General features: G+C 43.1%; 2 protein-coding genes across 2 annotated transcripts in view; one reads left to right on the top strand and one right to left on the bottom strand.

Annotated features, from left to right (window-relative positions):
* wwc3 (WWC family member 3) overlaps positions 1-17003 on the bottom strand; it is a 37252-nt gene extending 20249 nt beyond the window's left edge. The window contains exons 1-5 of the mRNA XM_071487055.1: positions 16230-17003; positions 3063-3172; positions 2646-2846; positions 2271-2347; positions 429-508 (exon numbers count right to left, since the gene is read on the bottom strand). Of these exons, the coding sequence (XP_071343156.1) occupies positions 429-508; positions 2271-2347; positions 2646-2846; positions 3063-3172; positions 16230-16375 (614 nt within the window). The 5' untranslated portion in view covers positions 16376-17003. The remainder of the gene's footprint in view (positions 1-428; positions 509-2270; positions 2348-2645; positions 2847-3062; positions 3173-16229) is intronic.
* A 1371-nt stretch (positions 17004-18374) lies between these two features.
* LOC139626649 (putative claudin-24) lies at positions 18375-20697 on the top strand. The gene has a single exon (XM_071487062.1). The coding sequence runs from the start codon at positions 19519-19521 to the stop codon at positions 20176-20178; it is 660 nt and encodes a 219-aa protein (XP_071343163.1). The 5' UTR covers positions 18375-19518; the 3' UTR covers positions 20179-20697.
* Positions 20698-23007: the final 2310 nt, after the last annotated feature.

The raw sequence follows: 23007 nt of genomic DNA, 5'->3' as shown, positions 1-23007 counted from the left end.
AGATATTTGTAATCCCAACAAACCCTTCCCCGTCAGGTCACAGCTGAATAAATATATTTAAAATGTCATCTTATAAAAAAACAGCAGGATTCCAGCTTTATCATCCAATGAACCGAAGAGTGTCTAATAATGAAAATAAACTATAATCATGTGAAAAACTTAAAAAGTGGCGCAGAAATTAAAAAAAGGATATTTCAGGATATTTGAAAACTTGACAAACTACATGAGATGAAACCAAGGAGACATGTGGAGAGGAAAGAGAATAAAGACAGGACGACAGGACGACAGCCAACACTGAGGGTGAGAGGGAATGAAAAGGGAAAGGGCTGCTGGGTGGGGAGCAGCGGGGCCGGGGGTCGTAGGAAGGAGAAGGGTGGCCATGGGAGGAAGGGTGGGCCTGGGACACACAGAGGCAGAGGAACACTCACTCCTGCAGGGTCTCCACTCCCATTTCCTTATACTGCAGCTCCTGCTTCACCTGGGCCAGCTCTTGCTTCAGTCTGGAGAGCTGCGGGACACAAGGCCGAGCACCGGGTTAGCATGGCGCACAATGGGCTTCTCTCACCACCACCACCGGTCAGAACTGCTTAGTCATGACTATTCCCACACAGGAATGCCTGGCTGTGTTTACGCAGAGGTGTACATGCACACGTCCATTCACACTAGATCCCACACCGAGGCGTCTCTCTGACAGTGATGTCTTATTCTGGAAAAATTCTAACATTTTATCTGTTACTGTGGCTTGTTACTCAGGTAGAAGGACGTGATGTGGCTGTAAAATGTGACCTACAGAGCTTTTAGAGTATTATGTCATTTAAAAAAGAGCTGAGCAATAATTCAGTGATAATATATGTAATATATGACATATACAGTATGTCCCTATATTATTATTACTATTATTATTATTAATATCACACACGTATACATCCTCTGGATATATGAGGACATTAATTTATAAAATCTTATGAAATACCCACAGTAAAATTTATATGCATATATGTATATATATGAATTTTTACATGGTATAACATGTTAACATATATGTTAACAATATATATTCAACTTAAATATACAAGTTTATTATCATATCATTTTGAATTCCCCCACAGGATAAATAAAGTATATCTCTATTAAAACAACAAACTTATAAAAATGATATATGTTTATATATGTTTTTCCAATTTATTTCTCATTCATTTTAAACATGTCTATTTTCACACTCTGGGAGAGGTGTCTCAGACTTTTGTAACCCACTGTACATAATATCACCATATACTGACAGGCTTTGGGGTGGATATATTTATGTAACACATGTCTACAATATAAGCAAACACACATATTTGTATGGGGTAGACATATGTGTCAAGATATGAAATTATTACTTCTAACAGGTTTCATGGAAATATTTTACATTTGTAGTTTTATTTTATATGTTGTATATGTCATATATAGAAATTCAATATATGGAGATATAGATCACATTAGTGTATAGGGGCTGATGCTGATGGGAATGTCATTATTTTAACACCAAAGAGACAAACTGAAAATTTGACCTGATGATGGCGCTGGATGAAAAGTCATTAGGATCTATCCTCTGAGGACCATGAACGTCTCTCCCTAATTTCATGACATAACATCCAAGGGTTGAATAAACATAAATTAACATATATAAAATATAATTAATGCTGTGACATTGATTTTATCCACATCGCTTTGCTCTCATTGAAAATGTTTGTCAAAGATTATTCTGACATTTACAGAAATACAATGACTGAAGCTGTGGCTTTTTCCACTGGAAACATAACCAAAAATCTCTTTGATGTATTTCCAGACTCTGCTGCCTACTTTAGATTATCTTGTTGATTTGTGGCTGTTACCTATGAACAAACAATCAATGAGGAAAGTGTTCAGCTGGTCATTATAAGATCAAAAGGGACAACAGTAGCACACTGTGTTGTTCCAGTTAACAGATTTCTATAGTCACATTATAATTCTCTTATTCATCTTTTCAGAGCAACACTGGAGGTTGAAATGTCCCTGATCCAGGAAACACCCTCACCCATATGACTGATCTCACAGAAATGTCTAACTCGGCCATGTGAGTCAGTAACCTAGCCTCTGCCTGACCCTTTGATGATGATCTCATCCTCATCCTCTCGAGGCCCCCGGGCCAGAGCCACAGTATCCTGTAGGGGCCACACCCCGGCCCCCTTTTCTGCCCAAAACAGCCCCTCACTGCAGCCCATTGTTCTCCTCGAATAATGACTTACCCGCTCTCGTCTACAAGCTATTTCCACTTTTATTTGGTCGGGGTCGTATTTCGCGTTTGAGGACGAGCCGGAGATCGCTGTGAACACAGAAACAGAGAAGGACAGAACAGTCAGATAATGATTTTTAAAGTTAACTTGATATAGTAAGAGCTGAAGCGGGGTCCAGTGTCTGCGGACACCCCCTGGACACTATGTGTGTGAGAGCTGGCTGGAGTCGGGAGGCAAACTGGGTAGATGTCATTCAAAGGGAGGGTGTTGGAAGATTTTCTATAGTTCTGCATCCCCCACCAGTTCCTGAGGGCACATGAACAATCTCCAGGCCTGACAGTCAGGTGAGTTGAGGTGAGGTCAGAGCTGGACATTAGTGCGTCTTACTGCTGGTGATGGAGCGGTTGTCCTCAGAGAGCTCGTGGAAGAGCAACATTTCCTGCTGAGCCAGCTCCAGACGCTGCTGCTTGACCAGGTACATCTCCTTCTTGGCTTTGAGGGCCTCCTGGGCCACCACGAGGTACTCCTTCAGCATGCGCTCCTGCTCCTGCCGCCATTGAGTCCGCGGATTCTCAATCTGGGTGGTCTCTGACAACAGGACACGACAAAAGTGACCAATGAGCAAATAATCCTGGGAAGACGTTTGATAACATGAATTAAAAATATGTGTCTGTTGTGATTTCTTGGAGGTGAACTGTGGTGTTATTCAATTTTGAGCAAAGCTGCATGACAACAAGGTAAAAACACAGAAATCTGAGGGTCAGTGGGCCAGATGATGATACTGTAATGACACAATATACTCACTGTTGATGTGGTCGATGTAGTAAACTCCCACTTGCTGGTCGTAAACTTCCTCCCACCCAAGAGGCAGTTCATCTCCAACACAGTCGGCAAACGTCAGCGGTTTAGTGATCCTGAAACGTTTTAAAATCTATTCAGTGCAACACTAACCCAGAGGAATGCACACGTTCACTTTAATATCAGCTTCAGAAATAACAGCATACGTGTTAAATCACACGTGTCCACTATCCCTTCTATTTCATCTTCATCATCATCATCATCATCATCATCATCAATCAAAGATTCTGTCACCCATAAAAACTAATGTCTGTGATGAAACAATGATAATGAAAGAGGAAGAAACAAAAAGTAAATATTTGCTCTGAAGAATATTTTCTGCCCAAGCTTTTGTTTCACAGCACAAACACACACACACACACACACACACACACACACACACACACACACAAACAATGAATGAAAAGTCTGAATGGATCCAAGGCATTAATGTTTATGCATTTCTGAAATGGACTAAAACACTGTCAATTATTTCAGCAGGGACAAATGGTGAGTTGTGATTCTTATGTTTTCCCTAATTTGAACAGAATTAACAATTTCTTGTGACATACAGTTTTTACTGGGTCTTCATATCCCCAATAACAGCTTATTTAATAAACTTTTTTTAATTAGCTGAGCACCCAAACCCAAAATTTCAGCTATTGTATAAACAAATAGTAAAAAACAAAACAAAACAATGAATAGATAAAGAAAAAATACATAATAACTAAGCATAAAGAAGAGTAAAGATACTGGAGAGTGAATATGCTGAGGCTCACAACGTCGCTGCGAAACAACTCTGCGTTAGCGACTGTCAGATTTACAAGCATGTGCGTTACAAGGTTACAAAGGTGTTCAGCTCAGCGCTCCGTGGGGGAAGGAGCACATTAGTTCAGGTACTCAGGTCAATTTAATCCGTTGTCCCATGTGAACAAAGCAGCAGCTAAATTCAGTCATGGAGAAAAAAATAATTAAACTAGTCGAGCCAAACAGGTGACTAGCCTAATGTTAGCTTAGCACAGGAGCAGTGACTCAGCTTTTAGCTTGAGTGGAAATTATGGTTGACTGTGATTAAGTTCAATGAAAACTTTCCACTCAGTAGATCCATGATTAACAGGAGCTATTTGTAAGTTTTCTCTGCTGCTGGACATGGTGATTGTCGCTTCACGAGCTTCGGCCATCATTGTCAGATAGAGTCCTAAAACCCAGAACTTAGTTAGCATGTTAGCTTGCTGGCTGAAATAAGGTCCGTGGTTAACACAAGCCCAAGACATTTTCACGTTTTATTCTACAACATAAAATATGTCAGTAAATACAAAAGTCGTGATTTCTTCAAGCTTTTATGTCTGTTAAAAAAGGGCAGTTGCACGTCCACCTATACAGCCTCATTGTGTTTATATTTGCGCTCTTACAAACTGTTACTAACTTTGTAAGAGGAAAGGCTTTTGTAGAAGATCCCAGAGCTAAATGAAACTGAAAGTTGAAGATTAGTGGTGGTGACGCTGAAGTCATGTGACGTAGTTTGTTTTTAGCCTAATATTAGTGTTTTACTTCTGCTGATTGTATTTATGCTTCAAACATCATAAAGTGGTCTTCATTTGTGAAGATTATCCTGCTTTTTTAACTGTTGTTTGTCACAGAGTTTATTTTCTGCAGTAATTCAAAAGCCAATGTAAAAACCCCATTGGCTGTTGTCGAGGGAACCAGGGTGATGCTAACATCTGGGTTAGCCTACAAAAATACATCTTCCCTGTTGCGCTCTATTGGAGGCTGCAGTGAGTCGCTATCGGAAAGTGACGAGTGGCTAGCTGGTTAGCATGCTAGCTTCAGTAGATGTGATAGAGACAAGAGTTAACATTGGCGTTGCTCTCAACCTCTGGAGACAGACCTCTGTTGGTGAGTAAAGGAATGAAGCTTGATTCTGAACTCACAACATTTCTTCTAGACTGGTAAGTAAACAGATGCTAATGCTAACGTTAGCTATGTAGCAATAGCAAAAACATACAAATGGCTCTTCTGTTGTTACTGCTCTGTCTGTGTAGGGCAGCTAATTTCATAAATCTGAAGTTGTGTTCCAGTATATCAGTAAAAAGTTAGTTTGGATTTAGATGATTGAGATTTCATACCCGTGTAAACATACAGTAGTTACAACATGACAGCACACGCTCTGGTGTATCATTGAGCTTACATTGTGAAACCTGCCTCTTCTTTCCTTGGCAGATTTTAGTCTAATGATTGTGTGTGAAACCTGGATTTATACAACTTCAGTTACTGGCAGGGTTGCCTGGATACACACTATTGATTTGATTGGATAAAAATTCTTTCAAATTCATGAAACTGAAATTTGCAGTGGTAAACTTTGTTCTTAAAGCTTGAATTTTCAGGGATTAAATGTCAGCAATAAACGGCAGCCAAAGTGTAATGATTTATTAAACCATGTGTGTAGCGGTGGGCCCCATCGGCACACACTGCGTCAGGCTATAACAGTGACTCTGACAGGGCAGAGCTAATGACATCAGGCTGACACATAACTAACTCTACTAATCTCCTCATATCAGTGAGCTGTGAACCAGCAGCTCTGATGACAGCACATCCAGTAACTGTCTGATTACCATCAATCAGTGCAGACAAAAGGAGGGTCCACTGACCGTGACCCCCAGCCACCGCAGTATGCTCACAATGCAGACAGTGCATGAGGCCTGATCTCGGCAAGCTATTGCATACAATGAGGGAACGGCCCGGAGAGAGTAGCTGAGATATTCTGCACTGCATTCCTCAGGAGACAGACGCAGCAGCTCACCTCTCTGCACACACTCGGGACAAACTTCACCAGATCTCAGCTTCAACTTGTTTGGAAACACGTGGTTTAGAGAGAAATGCCACCAGCACTGAGACACATGCTGATGATTCAACTTAGAAGTCAACACAGAAGCGCTTCTCCTCTCTGAAAACACTCAAAAAAGCCTTTATTAGCACTTTCAGTGCTCTTAGGGTGGACTGAAAGCTGATGATGAATCATCGAGCTTCAAAAAAAAAAAAAAAAAAAAAAAAAGCTTCAACAATGCCTCAAATTCAATAAACTCCCTTTGCATTTCACACATTTTTGGGAAATTCTACAGGCAACATCACTGACGTGCAGCTTTGCATGTAGGGCTGGACGATAAGTCAATATTATTGTTCATTAGCTCTTCCTATAATTGCTGTTATGACAGAAATCTCAGACCGACATATCGTGGTTAATAAATCGGTGAGGTAAGTCTTTATGAATTCTGTCACTGAATTAGATCAGAAATACTTCAGAGGACTTTCGAGGCTGTAAATGTGTGATTCCATGTGATGAAGCCTTGTGTATATGGCCAGTATGATGAGATAGACATTACACTATTGATGGATGGCACAAATCATTATTTTTCACAATAAATTGATAGATGTTAAGAATAGCAAAAAATGCCCATTGCAATCAAAAAGAGGCAGACAAACAAACAACATAAACAAATAAAAGATGCTAACTATGCTAACCGTTCTGATCCGTTCTGATTCTGGTCTCAGACTCCTCGTCTGAGTCTGGGTCTGACTGAGGCTCAAACATGTGGATGAGTCTCTCTGATGTTTCCTCCTCTAACCATTTGATGCTCTCTGCTCTGTCACCTGGAGACCAGGAGCAAGCAGGTGGTGGGCGGGGCCAAGGCCTGATCCAGAATTTCTCAATGAGGAAGTCAGAGTAGATGAGCTTCCAGTGCCAGATTTTTTTTTTCACTTTTTATGGTGGAAAATCACATTAAACAAAATATTAATCATAGCCGAGAATGTTTACAGAGTTTAAAACATGTCTGGAGAGGAACATTAACTGACCATCCAATTAGCTGCCAACCTTTTTGGCTTGAGACCATTTAAAACCATGTAAAGTAAACTCACGACCCCCTCACCAAAGGTTGTATATTTCAGAGCCGTAAAAAGTAAACACAACACAACTTTATAAGGCCGAATGTGTTTGCTCTTCTTTCTGAACTTGTTGTTCATTTCAGGACTTCTTAGATTCATCTTGTGACCCTCCCTGGGGTTTCTTTCCCCAGCTTGGGAACCACTAAACAAATCAATTTATTGCCTCATCATTTCAGCTCTAACATCTCTACATCCCACAGGCCCACTTGTTAGAAAAGCACAGATAAATGTCCCAACAAATACCAACCAATTCTCCTAAAAAAAGAAGTGTGTAAACAAGCACGTATTACCTGCACACATGAGCCGTGTGGAGCCAAGCACAGGGACAAACAAAGGCAAACATGAGCACACTCCCCACCTTCTCCTGCTCTAAGTGTTTGTTAAAGGTAAACAAGGTCCAGACACTAAATGCACTTGTAAATACTTAAAAAACACTCAGACAAGGCAGTCACACCTTCGTTGTCAGGTTTTATATAAGCAATGACTGAGGGAGAAGAATCAGAGGCATCATAACAACATGAAGTCATAGTGAGAACAAACAGGACAGTAGTTCTGATATAAATGCGATGTAGCTGAAATGGTTGTAAAAACAGAGGAGCTGTGGACGGGAGACTATGTGACATCAGTGGGAGTTCAGTGCTGGTCTGCCCTCCGACCTCCCCGGGGAGGGAGAGAGAGAGAGAGAGAGGGAGGGAGGGAGAAACACGTCCTCTCACAGATCTGAATCTGAATATCTGAATGTTTGGTTTATTATGCAGTCTTGTGACAGCAGCCTCTGTTTGTCCAAGTCATGTCTTGGTCTTGGGAGACTCTAACCACTGCGCAGCACAACAGACCCACACAGAGGAGGACACACACAGCAGCACGCAGCGGGAGAGGAGCAATCTGATGACACACATTTAGAGACAGGACTCAGCCCAAACATCGTAAAGCTGCACAGAGCTGTACTTGGTGTATGAGTATTTCTGATGGAACCCTTTGAAACACACAAGTTTACAGCTAAACATAACATGATCGTTTCTATCAGCCAGTGTTTTCCCAACGAGTCGGATGAGTTCAGAGAGAAAAATAATCATGTCACTCTCCTGTCAGACTGACACAGTGACCTGTCGACAATGTGCATCACCCAGCAGAGGTTAATGCAGGTCTCATCTACAGGACTCCTGTAGGATTACTGTAACTCTGCAGCAGGTGCTGGCAGCGACCATTATGTTTATTAGTTTTATGGATGTCAGTGTGAGTGTGCGTCAGCTGGTCCACCACCTTGCTCCAGACTGAAACATCTCAAGAGAAACACCTGAAGGACTGTAAATACCTTGGTGATCCCTCAGTTCAGATTTTTAATTTTCCAGTTGTTTGCTTTATGATCAAATACCTGCCAAGCTAAACTTCAGCCTCAGCACGGTGCAGTGCTAATTAGCAAATGTTAGCATGCTAACACAGTAAACTAAAGTAAACATTACACCCGCTTCACATTAGCATGTTAGCGCGGTGACGTCAGGATTTAGCTGAATGCTGTGCTTCAGTACAAGCTAACATGACCGTGGACTCTTCAGTTTCATGAGCTCGGTCACATCTGTGTGATTTTCTACTGCACTGCTGAGCAACAGTGTCAAGTAAAAAAAAATAAACAGCAGGTATCTGATGAGGTTTTAGCTGGAGCTGATATTATTAGCTGATTAAACAATTATCCAATCTGTGTAAACTGAATCTGCAATAATTTGGATAATTGATCGTTTTTAAGAGCAGACACATTCTCAGCTTCTCTGATTTCCTGTTTTACATTCATTTAAAACTGATTATCTTTGAGTTTGGAACCGTTGATCTGACAAGACGCGACATGTGAAGGCATCACCTGGAAACTAATAATAACTAAAGAGTCGTCAGACTAACTGATAATAGAAATAATCATTAGTTGCAGCGCTGCGTCTAAATGTATCTCAAGACATGCGTGTTGTGAGTCTTAGCAGCGCATGTGTTGTCAAACTGATGAAGGTGTTTTCTTAAGTTGCAGTGCGTTGAGCTCTCAGGGACACCGTAGTTTTCACTGTGTACAGCACATGAATTTAAAATGATGACAAATTTAACACCAGGAAAAACTGAAAGGCATAAAAAAATATGTTGTAATGTTACGTACAATATATTTAAATTTATAATGAATAAATGGGCTTAAACATGAGGATATTCTGGTATGGATGACTATGCTGCTCTGCCAACAGAAAATGAATGTGGTTAATAATAAGGGCCAAAGTTTAGGATCCTCTTTCAGACTAAGAGGAAACAGAAAATGAGACAGATATCTGAAATAGAAAAGAGAGTCTGACAGAATGACAGGCATGTTCAGCTGTGGAGGACTGAAATGCTGCTGGGCCTTCTTCTGTCGCACAACTTCCCAGCAAAATATATTTAGTTGTCAAAGACATTTGCTAATTCTAGAGTAATCTGTGCCATCCTGGGTGATCCCAGAGGATATTTCTATCTGTAGTAGCCCCCCCACCCTCGGCTCTTTTGCCTGGCGACGGGCTGCTGCCTGGGAAAGGCATGTGAAACTGGAGTCTGGGCTGCTAGACCCCGTCCGGTCTGGTCATCCCGACCAGCTCCGCGGCCTTTTGTTTCTCAACCACAACAATTAAGATGTGCCAAACGGTGCACTCTGCTAAAATCATATTCCTTGTTACATTCAATCACAGAAGCCAAGAAGTCAGGTTTTAATGCTCTGGATTTGGGTTAGTGCTCCTCAGCTTGACCACAATGAGCTCACTAAGATTTGACAGCCACATGTTTTCAAGCCGCTAACACGATTGTATAAGACACTCACACAGCTCAGTCAGTACATATTAAATTAAAAATGTTGTTGATTGCTCCACCAAATGTGTTAACTTAGTCAAGTTGTCACCACAGCCCACTGCAGCCTCCCCAGTGTAGGAGTGCACATGGGACTCATTTTTGACACTGGTGTTGAACTGTGTGATGGTTCACTGTATAAATAAACCAAACACTAGAGTGATACAACAGCAGATAGAGTCGCTTCAGACGAGCTGTTAAAGAAATTATCAGACTTATCCAACCGCTTCAAATCGTCTATCGCCGCAGAAACCCAGCTGCTGCCGTCCACAAATAAGGACTGAGGCTTGACCTCTGGATGACAAGCATTGCAAGTGTGACCGGAAAAACAACAAATGTGATGACACGCACAACAGCGTCGCAGACGGGCATCAGGCAATGAGAGAAGATTCTGCAGGTTCCCATTTTAACTCCAATGTGCAGCACAATCATCACCTGTTTTCACTATAATGTTAGCTCCTCTCTGGAGGCGGCCTCAGACGCAGTGTCTGACAAAAAAAGGCCACAAGTATTGTTGGACTAAAAATTCCATTCTGTGTTAAAAAAGAAACGTGAAAACAACTTTGGGAGGAATGCCATTTATGTCCAGCCTCTCTGAGGGCCTGGTGCAGCATTTCAGAGCCCGGGCTTGAAGCAGCTGACAGACTGACAGACGGACGGACACCCACTTCCCCCATTATGTGTTGAATCTTATAGAAATAGGTCTCTATAAGTAGCCTAACATCCCTGTCTCTGTACACATTTAGACAGCGTCTGGACACATGGGAAGGGCTCGTCTCATCAGGAGCAGAGAGTGGGGTCCACTGTGAGCACCGTTCAGGAGCGCCACGCGTTTATAAAATCTTCAGATGCAAAACTTTGTGTCTCTTTGAGAAACTGTGCATTAAATGGTCACTGTGAAAGGACCAGTGCAGCACCCTGATCCCAGATGTTTTCATATAAAAAATAGGAACACTCGACTTTCTGCGTCAACCTCCACGGCTGAAAATGCGGAAGACGACACCGAAGTACTAAAAGCTGCAGTTCCTCTAATGACCACTAGAGTCAGTCTCCAACAGTGAGTCAGTCCCCATAGACTCTCATGTTAAAAAGTCCAACTGTACAGCAGAAATAAACATGTTTACAGCTTAGTACAAAAACTGTACAAGGGTGAATTTTTATATAACTCACCTGTTTACATTTTATTGAGGCTTAATATTCTGCATATAATTAAGGGTGTGCCGCTTTAAGTGACAGGTGGGTGAGTGTATGCTAGCCACAAGTCGTCATGCACCGAAGTCTCAGCTCCACACACGCCCCACCTCTTTTTTCCAGTTTTTAATCAACGAGGAGTCAGGCGGAGTCAGATGCTGCCAAATCTACTCTTCAGAAACCTGTGGGTGACGTCCATCTTCATATACAGTCTATCACCACAATACTTGATCAAAAAGCCATTACACTGTTTTAAATAAATATTTTGGTTTTTTTTGAGAAATATGCTCTTTCGTTTTCTTGCTGAGTTATATGTGACCAGTGATTCCTCTCTTTCTCTCTCATGTCTGTATGGTTTATATGTAGCTACGGCCAGCAGCCAGTCAGTCTTAGCTTAGCACAAAGACTGGCAACATGGAGGAGCTATTAGCCCATGTCTGTTCAAAAACCTGCCTTCCAGCATCTGGAAGCTAGAGCCTCATCAGGTCTGTGACCAGCGGAGGCTGCAGGAAGTCACAGCACCTTGCCAGGAAGTAGTCTGGCACATAATGTGTTAACTACTGAGCTTTAGAGGTGTTGGTAGGCTTATTTTTTTTCATTCTGAACACAGCCAAGCCAAGCTAGCTGCCCCCCCCACCCCCACCCCACCCCACCCCACCCCGTTTCCAGTCATTGTGCTAAGTTAAGCTAACCAGCAGCCAGTGGTGGTGTCAGATGTTCAGACCTGAGTGTGGCATCTAATTGTCCACAAGAAAGTGAATAAGCATGTTTTCCCTGAATTGCCTCTGATGGCCGTTCCATCAGTGTGTGTGTGTGTGTGTGTGTGTGTGTGTGTGTGTGTGTGGTAGAAACACTGTATAAATGTGTGTGAATGGGTGAATTTATAGTGTAAATCGCTGTGAGTGGTCAATCAGACTAGAAAAGCATCATGTAAGTGCAGTCCATTTACCACTTTACCATTTTCCAAAATGTTTCCTAAAACTCACCCATTCAACATTTGTAAGCAATGTAAAAACATTCAATAAACATTTCTAACACAATGTAATGTAGTTGTAAGCAGATACACGCACATTTTTAGTGTTAAAATCAATCAATAATAACAACAACTAAAGCATCCATAACTGAATGCTGGTGTATGAACAGTTAATGTGAGAATACAGCACAGGTGTAACTCATCATATAAAAATGTTGTAATTGTTGACAAATGATGTTGACAAATGATGTACATTAACAGACACTTGCCCTCACATCAGCTCATAGCTACATTATACTGTTCCACACACAAGTGTTTATATATTGCTCATAAATGCTAAAGAGGATGTGTTAAAGTTAAAGTGCTCATTTAAGAGTGAAGTTTATCAAAAAGATTTTTTTTACTTCTTTCTCAGCTCAGACAGTTTGGGATTTGAAAAAGTTAAATCCAGAAAGTGCCACACACAGAACGGGTAGAGCCAGCGTTGTCAACAATGGTTGAAAAAAAAAAAAAACCCCAAAAAAAACAATGGTGGCCCAAAGCTGGAGGTTGGTGCACTGAGTTTGGCATGTCCTGTTTAGGTAGCATTCTTCACAATATACACATTAAACACAAACCAGCTACAATCTTTGACTGCTGCTGACTACGGCTGCTTCAGAAGAGCCATCAACACATATTCCAAACATGTTTTTAATCATTGTAAATCATCCAGTAACACGGACATCACAGGGAGCAACAGCTGTAACACGGCGGCACTAACTGCTGCAGGAAAGTGGTCTGAACTTCCAGAAAGAGGAGCGAGGTGAAAGCTGAAGCACATTGTCTGCTGATGAAAAAGAAACACAGAAAACACATACGGCAAAAATGACACCGGATCAAGCAATGGCATGTTCGTCACCTCCCCCCACCAGAAGACAAAAAAGAGCCATCATAATGAAAACACTGGGGGAAGCAAAATAACAGCGGGGTTCAGCGCATGTGAATAACCTTTCGGTGCTGGAAACACAGCTCACCCTTTCCAGAATAATTGAATTTGGTGTGCTTTGTGACCAAGCATAAAGGCCTCCCTTTGCTGAGCGGCAGGCCGGCCATGACTGTTGCATAACAGAGCTAATAAAGGAGGCCTACGGGGCCCGGGATGGAGAGGAGGAGGCAGACACGTGGGAACTGCCTCTGTTCTGCTGCTTTGTCTGGGGCCGCGAGCAAGCAGAGCCCCTGGGCATTAGCGTAGGCATGCCTAACATAACGCTCATTCCACTGCCACATAAAAGCCCCACAGCACAGCTCAGCTTATCTGCAGGAGCTGGCAGGGCCGCCCCAAGCTGCTCAAGGTATCCACCGTCCTCTAATCAGCATCCAGAGTGGACACAGCGAGCACTGGGGGATGGAGACGGTTTGAGAGATTTCTATTTGTTCTTAAAGGTTAGGTGATCTCATCGTGACGATAAACAGAAGATTCTGCTCTTCTGCATCTGCGTTCACACAGATCCATCCAGTTCCTCCCCTGCACCGGCGGGAGCTCCGTCACAGCCTCTCTGCGGGTCGAACACATCGGTCGAGCCTCGCTGCGAGCTGTGCGACACGCCACATCACAGGATGGTGGTACCTGAACTCAGCAGTGACACACAAGGTGTTCACATGAGCTGTTACACTGAGCTTTTGTTTTTCTTGAGCATCATGGGTTGAAGAGGAGCTCCTGAGGCAGCGGTTATGGCTTCATACACACATCATATTATTCCCAAAATATGAGTTTGATCCCTGCCAAATAAGGCGTGTTTCAGTCCCCTAAACTTCACACTTGCCCTGTCAGTCTCCAACACAAACTACCACGGCCCAGCAAACGCTGACTTGGTAACATTTTCCAACTGATCCACAGTAAAAGATTCCACTTCATTTTAGTAATTGTTTGAGTCAGTTTAAAGCAAAATGTCAAGAAAATCACAGATCGCAGCATCTTAAATGTGAATATTTCCTGTTTGTTCAGTCTTATATGAAAACTGTTGGTCGGCCAAAACAAGTCATCTGAATATGTGATCCTGGGTTTTCAGAAATGGTGATGTGCATTTTCCACTATTTTCCAACACTTTAAAGACCAAACGATTATTCAAGAGAGCAGATTAGTCAAAAAATAAATAAAGATATTAACTCTGAACTAAAACTAGAGTTCTGAAGGCTTTTATATGAACAGATCAATTAATCTTCTGATTTATTACAGTCTGACCAGTTAAACTAATATAAGCCAAGAAGAAAATATGCCTAGTCTGTCAACGTTTAAAAAACACTGGTCGTAAGAAGCTGGTCTTCCTCCTCGCTGTCTGGTATTTAAACATCACTGCTTACAGCCTGCACCATTTTTCTGATCCCATGCACAACACATCTGAGGAATCTGATAACAATCACTTTGTTTCTTCTCTCAGTACATCACACTTTGTTTAAGCCTGAAACTCATGAGGAAGAAGGCCTATAGCAGTATGAGGTAGATACCAGTAGACAAACCTAAAACTATCAGCCTCTGATTTTTGCTGTACTTTAACGATCAAGCTGAGCTCTGACGGGGGAAAGTATGAAACTTTTATCATCGCTGCATTCATCTCTCTGCCCCTTCCATCCTCATCGTGCCTGAGTGGCATGCAAACCATCCATTTAAATGCAGCTGATGGAAAGACCTATTTTTTTTTACAGCACAGCAGCACCGACTGAATAGCTGACACCTTTTTGTATCTGTTGCATGTTAGCAGAAAGTCAGCTTTTACTGCTGTGTAGTAATGTGATTTATTGGAAAGTCTGTGTCAGGTGGTGACAGACATTCCTCTGGTCGAGATAACCTATAAATCACCGAGCAGCACCAGAACAAATGCAGAAAACAGTCTTTAGTCATGCAAACATAAAACCCCCAGAGTTCCCCCCTTTCAAACGCCGACGGGTAGAAGATCTTGTGAAACTGCTATCAGCTTCACTTAACAATAGTTAATCAACTCGCAGGGAGGAGGGGGCCTTGAAGGAAATCAGGTTCCTCTTATCTAGATGACATGGAGCTACTACATTCCTACTGTGGAAATCAGCTGCAAGAAATCTGGTTTAAAATGTGATGTATGCAGCAACAGGTAAGCACATTTACTCAGAGATGGAAATTCAAACTGGACTTGCGTCTCCGGCCACACTTAAAGTGTTGTTTTTGAGAATTTCTGCCTTTCCCTCATAATGCAGCAGAGTTAAAATAATTCCCAGTAATCTCACAAAGTCTGCTCTGAATGCCTGATTGAGCCTGTTTCTGGGCTGGTGAAATCCCAGTCCCCACAAAAGCACATCCTTGCAGCTTTCCCAGTGGCCCAACTAGCATTCCTGACATTTTTTCACAAAGATTTCTGGGAGTTGGAGTTTAAAGCTCTCGTCGTACTGACCTCCATTCTCCTCAAATCCAGTGAAACACACATTAAGGGTGATTTGGGATGAACTGCTACATCCCAGAGCAGGCGTACTCGACACACTGCTGGTCTTAAAGATGTGTCTTTGTATGAAGAGGACTGGGGAGCTGGATAACAATAGGTCTCTGTGTTAGGTGTGTGAACCAGGAATGTTTCAGGTCACTGGAAGTCATACATCTACAGATCTTAGCGATGAGTGGTAATGACTGAAGTCTGGGACAGACATTTACTGAAGAAGAGACAGAGCACTAAAACTCAGAGGACCAGACTGACAGGGTTTGTTGTGAGCAGTTAGGTGATACCCACCTCCTCTGAAACATAACAAACCGGAAAGGCTGATCTGCTGAGTAAATCCATCTCATTTCAAACAAAAACGCTCATATTTTACGTTTAAAGAGACACACTGGACATATAATAACAGCAGCAGCTGTACTGTCGGTGACCATGGGCGTTACATCCCGTGTTTGCATGGGAACTTCATCAAGAGGTGGGGAGGCCTCCACTGCTGCCAAATCTCAGCTGATTCATCGGTCGCGGCTACAGTATCCACCGCAGCCTGGTGTCTCATTAAAGGGGAATGGGGCAGAATTTACTGCCCTGGCCCCCAAAACTAAACTAAACTGCCCTGACTTGTAGTCGTCGCCCCCTCCCTCCAGCCGCCCTGGCATCTCCTCCAGTGAGTTCAGGCAGTTTGTTGTTGAATCGACATTACTTTGTGTGACTGCGAGTGGTCGCGGTGCTCCCGGGCCTCTAACGTACCTATCTCTGGGGTCAATCCACGAAGTTTGCCGGGTATTGTGGTCGATGAAGAAGACTCTGCCGTCGTAATCCCGGGCTTCCTCCCAGCCCGCGGGCAGCGGCAGCTCCGAGCTCTCTCGCCGCTTACCGCCGCTGACCCACGGCATAGCGTCGGGACGGTGAGAGGGCAGAAGCCCCCTGCCCTGCTTTTTATCCCCCCGAAAAAGTCGGTCTTCACTGCATTACAACAAACTCCACCTCGACGCACTTGTCCGCGCAAAGAACAGAGACGCAAATACAAAAGTTTCCACCGAGGTTCTCCGCTGAAAAAGTCCCACCGGAGGTACATCCACTCTTCTTCTCACAACCCCCGAAAAACAGCGGCGCTGCGCTCTCACGGTCCTCGGCCCTCCATGTTCGCCTCCTCCACCATATTTCATTCCTCCGTGTCCATATTCGGGTAGAGCCGATTTGCATAAGTGGTCGGACGCACGGCTGAGCGAGCTGCTCTGTCCAATGGGGAAACTTCAGAGCTCAACGCTTTCATGAAAGTTTAATGTCGCTGCGAACAGTTTCACATGTGTTTTCTCTCCCACCTCCCCGACGTCTCTCTGGGTTAAAGAGGCAGCAGCGAGGACGGGTTTAGCGAAGTTGCTGCTCAGCTTTAAAACAACAAACCTGTGGAGTAATGCAACTTAACTGCTCATTAACCTAATACAATAAAATATGACTACATAAACAGAGAACATCACTGAATCAATCAGTAGTTTCGGCCTGTTGAACTTTAAGATATTCCAGCCAGGGACCACTCCCCCGGGCACAGACAAACCCGTGGCTTGTTGTTGACTGCGGGCTTGTCCCGGCGGTGCAGCAGCGCCACCTGGCGGCCGCCCCAGATAAAGCAGCGGGACACAAGCTGTCAAATGAACCCGTAAACATGAGGCGCTTCTCTCTGTGTTGCCCTCCTACATTATGGATGTGTAAGGCTGGATAAGAGAGCTGCTCCGGGGTCCCAGACCTTACGCCTGAAGGCTCCAGTTTCACAGTGTAGCAATGAATCTGCATCACGTTAATTAACTATTAATTACCTAATTTGTTAAAAATGTGTGCACCACTAAAGCACCAAACATGAAATTACAGGGGCTTTAAGGCAACAACTGTATTATGACCAAATCTGTATTATTCTTGTCTGTCTTATGAGGGGGCCCTGAGGTAAAATCTAGTTTTGAGCAGATGTTATTATTTCAATATATATATTCGGCTTACATGGTGCAGATTTTGCAAAATACATGTGTGCTCAAATTACCACAAACTAATTAACACTTATTAACTAATCTATGCATTATACCCAGAGGAAAACAGGGAGCCATCTCTGCCGATGAGTGTGCTCTGTGGTGCTGATGCCGTTTTGCCTTTTTCTTATTCTTCCAGTCTAAATCAAATCCATAGACATCAATGAGAGCAGTGCTGAGTAGATAGAGGGAACAACTTAGCACAGAGAGCACCAAAGAATAAAAGTTAGAATGTCTTTCTTCACAACAAGAGCAGCCAGTTTCACAGTTCTGATCCAGGTCAGGGGTCAGAGCCACATTAAATCCTCATGGCCACTGAATACTGATTAGAAATGGAATAAATAAACATGAAGGACAGAAAAACACAGAATATGAGACACGATAGAACAACATTATATCAATAGAGATATAACATTAATAGATAGATAAAATAGATAAACATTAATCAATATTATGTATGTATAAGTGTTTGGATTGAACTCTGTCAAGAAGGTGCTGGATTTAGTTCTTTGACATCCAGGACCCCTGTCGACCTCTATCTGTGACCAGCAGGAACTGTAACACCACCAACTGAACTTATTTCCTCATAGCTTCCTTCCAACTTCTTGTGAAGTCACTGAAATTCAGCGTGGCATGAAATTCAAGTGGAATTTCCACTGAGCGGGAATTTCTGTTGTCAAACAGGTAGTGATTCTGACAAGTAGCTTCTTTACACTCGCGTCACTGCGGAGATGTTACTCTAAAGTTGTGTTTTTGAGACTGTGGAGGAAAATGTTGGACTTTGGAAGTGCCTGTCATTCCAGGCCCCAGTGCAGCAGCCAAATGTACCCCTGCTGCGACCTTATACCAGCACACCAGACTGTGTGTGTGTGTGTGTGTGTGTGTCTGCAGTCAGCTGAGCGTTTTCTTCTCCAGAGGAGGAGGGGTGTAGCAGGCCAGGGATTTTATCTGTGCATTTTTGTTTGTGTGTTTATTTGGAGTTGTGTACAGCAGTGTGTGTGTGTGGGTGTGTGTGTGTGTGTGTGTGTGTGCGTGTGTGGCTGGGAAACATTTTCTCACATCACAGCTTTGATCTATAGCCTCCTACGTCCATTTCCCACAGGCTATGTAGTATTCATATGAGTGCACACAATAAGCTGCAGTGTTGTTTCTGTTTCAGTCACATGCAGCAGAAAGCCTGACTGTGACACCAGCTATCCCAAAATGATGAACAAAAAAACCAACATATTATTATTCAATAGATACACAAAAAATGTTGCAAATTTAATTTTCCTTACATGGAAAATAAAATAATTAAGGCTAAATCCATATGGACGAGTGTCTTTATGACACATTATAAAGGCAGTTTCCTCAGCAACATACATGCTCATGAGGAAAGTATGAGTGCTGTGGCAAGACATCCGAATGTTAATCACATTGATTTAAAAGAGGAGGTTTTATTGTATCTCTGGAGGCAGCTCAGTTTACAAGAAGCTTATCTTTGGCATTTTTATAAAAAAAACAACCTGACTTTACAGCCCTGTGTTGCCCATGTTTATTTGTTTGCTCTGCTGTCTCTCTGAGGGCAAACAGGATGCAAAAATAGACGTCAGGGAGCATTTCCAACATAAAAATGAGAAAATAATATCCTGCCTTCATCTGATGACATCCCCTGTGGCCCCGCTATCGTAGAACAAAAGCATTTGATAGTGATCTTATGGCCGCCTGGTCATCTCTGCCTCTGCCCCTGCTGCCCATTGGCATAGCAGCGGGAGCAGGAGGACCACAAAGGGGAGGGCCGAACAGGCCCCCTCTCCTCCCTGCAGCAGAAGATGTGTGCTCCTCTGAGTGGGAGCTGTTCGTGAAAGAGCTCCGAGTTCAGAGACCGAGCAGTCAACTGTAATTACCAGGTGTTGTGAGCAGCCTCTGTCCCTACTGGACGTCAACAGGCCTCTCCAGAGAAGAAGAAGAACTCTTGTGGCTCTGTCAAGCGTGGAGGCCAGAGAGAGAGAGAGAGAGAGAGAGAGAGAGAGAGAGAGATGGACACGTGCGCCTGCGCTTTGGAGCTGCTGGGGATGCTGGTCTATGTCGGAGCGTGGCTGTGCGCTCTAACCACCACCATCTTACCGCAGTGGCTGACCATGTCCACGGCGCTGCTGCCTGTGGAGAGCTATGAGCTGGGCCTGTGGGAGACCTGCGTGGTCCAGGATGTTGGGGGTATGGAGTGTAGGGCTTATGACAGCCTGCTGGGCCTCTCCAGTGACCTCAAGCTGGCCCGCATCCTCATGTGTGCTTCTCTCACTGTGGGCATGCTGGGAATCCTGGTAGCTATACCTGGACTTCACCTGGTCAACAGCTGTAAAGACCGTGGAGGGTATCGAACCAAGAGGGTTTTGACCATCACAGGGGGGCTGCTGGGGATGGTTTCTGGAGTGCTGTGTCTGATCCCTGTGTCCTACATGGCCCATTTAGCCGTGATACATTTCTTTGATGATAAAGTACCTGAAGTGGTGCCAAGATGGGAGTTTGGAGACGCCTTGTTCTGCGGCTGGGCGGGAGGATTTCTCCTCATAGTGGCCGGGCTGCTCCTGGTCTCCTCTTGCTTGTGTTCCCAAGTGGAGCCTCAGCCCGTGCTGCAGCGGAGGTACCAGGTGATGAGTACAGACGTTAACTTCAGGAAGCGCTCAGAGTACGTTTGAAGGGATGGATAGAGACCTGCATAGACGGCACAACACGATCAACTGTAGAACTGCACTTCAGACTGCTTTCAAACAATGATGTTCATATCTGGTTTTACATCAGATACAATACACTGCATGAGGGTTCCTTCTTCATTTCATAGGTTTTGTAAAACAGTTGTTTCACCTGAACAATCAAACATTAATTTTCAAGATGACCTGCTGTGACCAGTAAAAATGAATATTTTTTTAAAGATATGTTTTATAAGATGCTTTATTTTCTTTATTCTGAGATTGCTTCTGAATCCCAGAATAAGAAAACAGAAACAGGGTCTCATAATGTCTGATCTAAAGGAAAATTTAGCTTTAAAAATGCTGTGATTGTGAGTTATTCTTGACACTAAAACATAGAGAAAGCACACATTTTTCTAGTGGAGTTTGCTCCTGTGCTGTAAACGTGCAGCACGTTCAGATGATTCACATAAAGACTTCTTTTGAAATTGTCTCTTTTTCCATTAAAAATATAATTTTCTTCTTCGAGTTCTGTATCCTCTGTTAGAATATGCTGAAAATGATGATGGTGAGTGTCAGAGATGGAAATGTGGCTGCTCTTTTGCTCTTTCATCGTCCTGTTTCCCATTAGTCACATAAGCCCACAACCTATTTTGGTCTGAAGCGTTCTCCTCGCCAGTCACCCTCTATCCAGTCAACAAGCTGACTGGAGGAGGAGGAGGCTTGGGTGGGGGTGGGGGTGGGGGGCTGGTTCATCAGGTGTGTCTGCGGCGGTGGAAACGCAGCTTGAGACTAATTCCATCAGATTTCCTGGTCACTCGCTGAGCTAAGCTGTGTTTAATGAATGCTTTAATGGGCAGCGTGTACTGTGAAGAATGTTGAACAGGTGACCCTCGCCGCTCCTGCTTTGACATAATTATACAAATTTGTCAAGGTCAGAGGGCGCCGCTGCTCTCTGCACTCCAAACCCGTCTCCACCATTTGGTGCAGTGACGTAAATATGTTGTTGCATGGAGGGAGGATGGTTTATAAAACTAATGATGGGCCTTTTTGTGGAGTTAGCTCTTATAAAATGAAGTTAATGAGAGATAATGATGTTGTCACAGAAGCATATGTTGCCTTCTGAAGAGCTAACAGTGGCTCTGTCAGGCCTCACGGGGCCAGAGTGCATGGATGGGCCTCAGAGGCCCCCTCCTATCTGACGCCACACAGGCTGCAGGGAGGGCCCTGTGTCTCCCGGTGTGAGGGCTGCAATCAGGGGAGGCGGTGAAAACAACAGAAGAGATATTCTTTTTGATTACTCTTAGACTCCTGCTGCTGTGGGGCCGGACAGTGCAGCAACAAAAAGGATGTGGCGTCTGTTTTCCTCTCTAGGAATTATGTGTAAATGTATCTGACTGCAAACAAAGAAGCTCTGCTGTGAGGAGCTGATGAATTCTGACGGTTCAGACGGAGATCATCCAATCCTGAGTCCAGACTTTGATAAGATATCATGTTCAGAGCATCAGGTTGGAATTGACAGTTCTGTGAAATCAGCTTTCCACTGCTCAACACTCTCATAAAAGATAAACGAACATGATAATATTCCTGCTCCCCAACTAAATCCCTGTATCTGTTTTTTCTGAGATTAGAAAGACGAGATCAGTGTTATCTCTCACAAGATACTTTGACTGTTCTGATTTTACTTATAAAATGTAAAAGCTGGAAGATTAACCAGCTGTTACAGAAACTGTGCAACAACTTACAAAGAGATTTGAAGATGGTTACACAGAGCTGTTGTGTAGGCTACAGACGGTGGTGGAGGAGGTCCTCCAGTCCTTTTCTTAAAGTAATAATCCTTAAGATTTCAGTTCTGGTTGATTTGGCAACACACTTGATTACCGGTGGTGATGGTTTTATGATACAAGTTTCATCCGTAAGGACACGTTTATTGTTCATCGGGGGCTTTGAGCTGCTTCTCTGTCAGAGATACAATAGAAGTCAAGCAACCTTCACAATTTGAAGTAGTCATAGCTCAGTGGTTCCAAACCTTTTCCAACAAATGACCTTTTGAAAATCTCAGAACTATTGGCAGCCAACATCCGACCCAGTAACATTACAGAGGCCAGATAATGCCTTCTCAGAGCACTTTTTTATTTTAATGAAAACAATTGAACATCCAAGAAACACGAAGCTCAGATTGTTTTTTATTTGACAGGGAAAGATCACCTATCGGGTCACCATCTGTTTCTTGACTCTCTTTCCTTTTAACTCTTCCTGTTGCTAACCAGCCATCCATTTTCATCCTCCAGTTTTTGCCATGGATGTAATATTTTGGCGCACAATGAAACTGAGATAGCAAACAAGTATACAATGTGGTCTGACTGGCGACAACATAAAAGTTCCTATCAGTGACTTATCACAGTGACAGGCCTTAATACAAGAAAAAAAAACAATTAAAGACATTTTATAATGTTTTTAAATATAATTTCATGTTAAATCATTCAAAAATATAATTTACATATATATATATATATATATTTTATTATGATGATGTTTTTTTCACTTGCAATACCTTTGCAGCCCACTAGTGGGCCACAGCCCACTAGTTGGGAACCACTTTTATAGACTATTTATACTGATGCAAATGTGTTCCTTTTTGTAAATCAGTACCAGGGACTGGCTGTTTCACTCTAACATATTACATCATTACGTGCACATGTACAAAAATGATGTGCGATGCATTTGTATCCAGACTGATACAAACAACTATAAGTAGAGGTAACTAATGTTTCTACTAAACACATTCAGTGGTGAGAGCAGGACAAATGTCAGCCATAGAGAGTATCAACAATCGGA

This window comes from Trachinotus anak, unplaced genomic scaffold (genome assembly GCF_046630095.1).
Source record: "Trachinotus anak isolate AG129_WGS33_773 ecotype Australia unplaced genomic scaffold, CSIRO_AGI_Tana_v1 ptg000010l, whole genome shotgun sequence".
Classification (NCBI taxonomy): domain Eukaryota; kingdom Metazoa; phylum Chordata; class Actinopteri; order Carangiformes; family Carangidae; genus Trachinotus; species Trachinotus anak.
Note: the sequence above shows the minus strand (reverse complement) of the source record. Positions and strands in the feature narration are given on the sequence as shown.

Excerpts from the sequence above, each read along its gene's own strand:
- LOC139626649 (XM_071487062.1), top strand. The coding sequence starts at position 19,519 with ATGGACACGTGCGCCTGCGCTTTGGAGCTGCTGGGGATGCTGGTCTAT.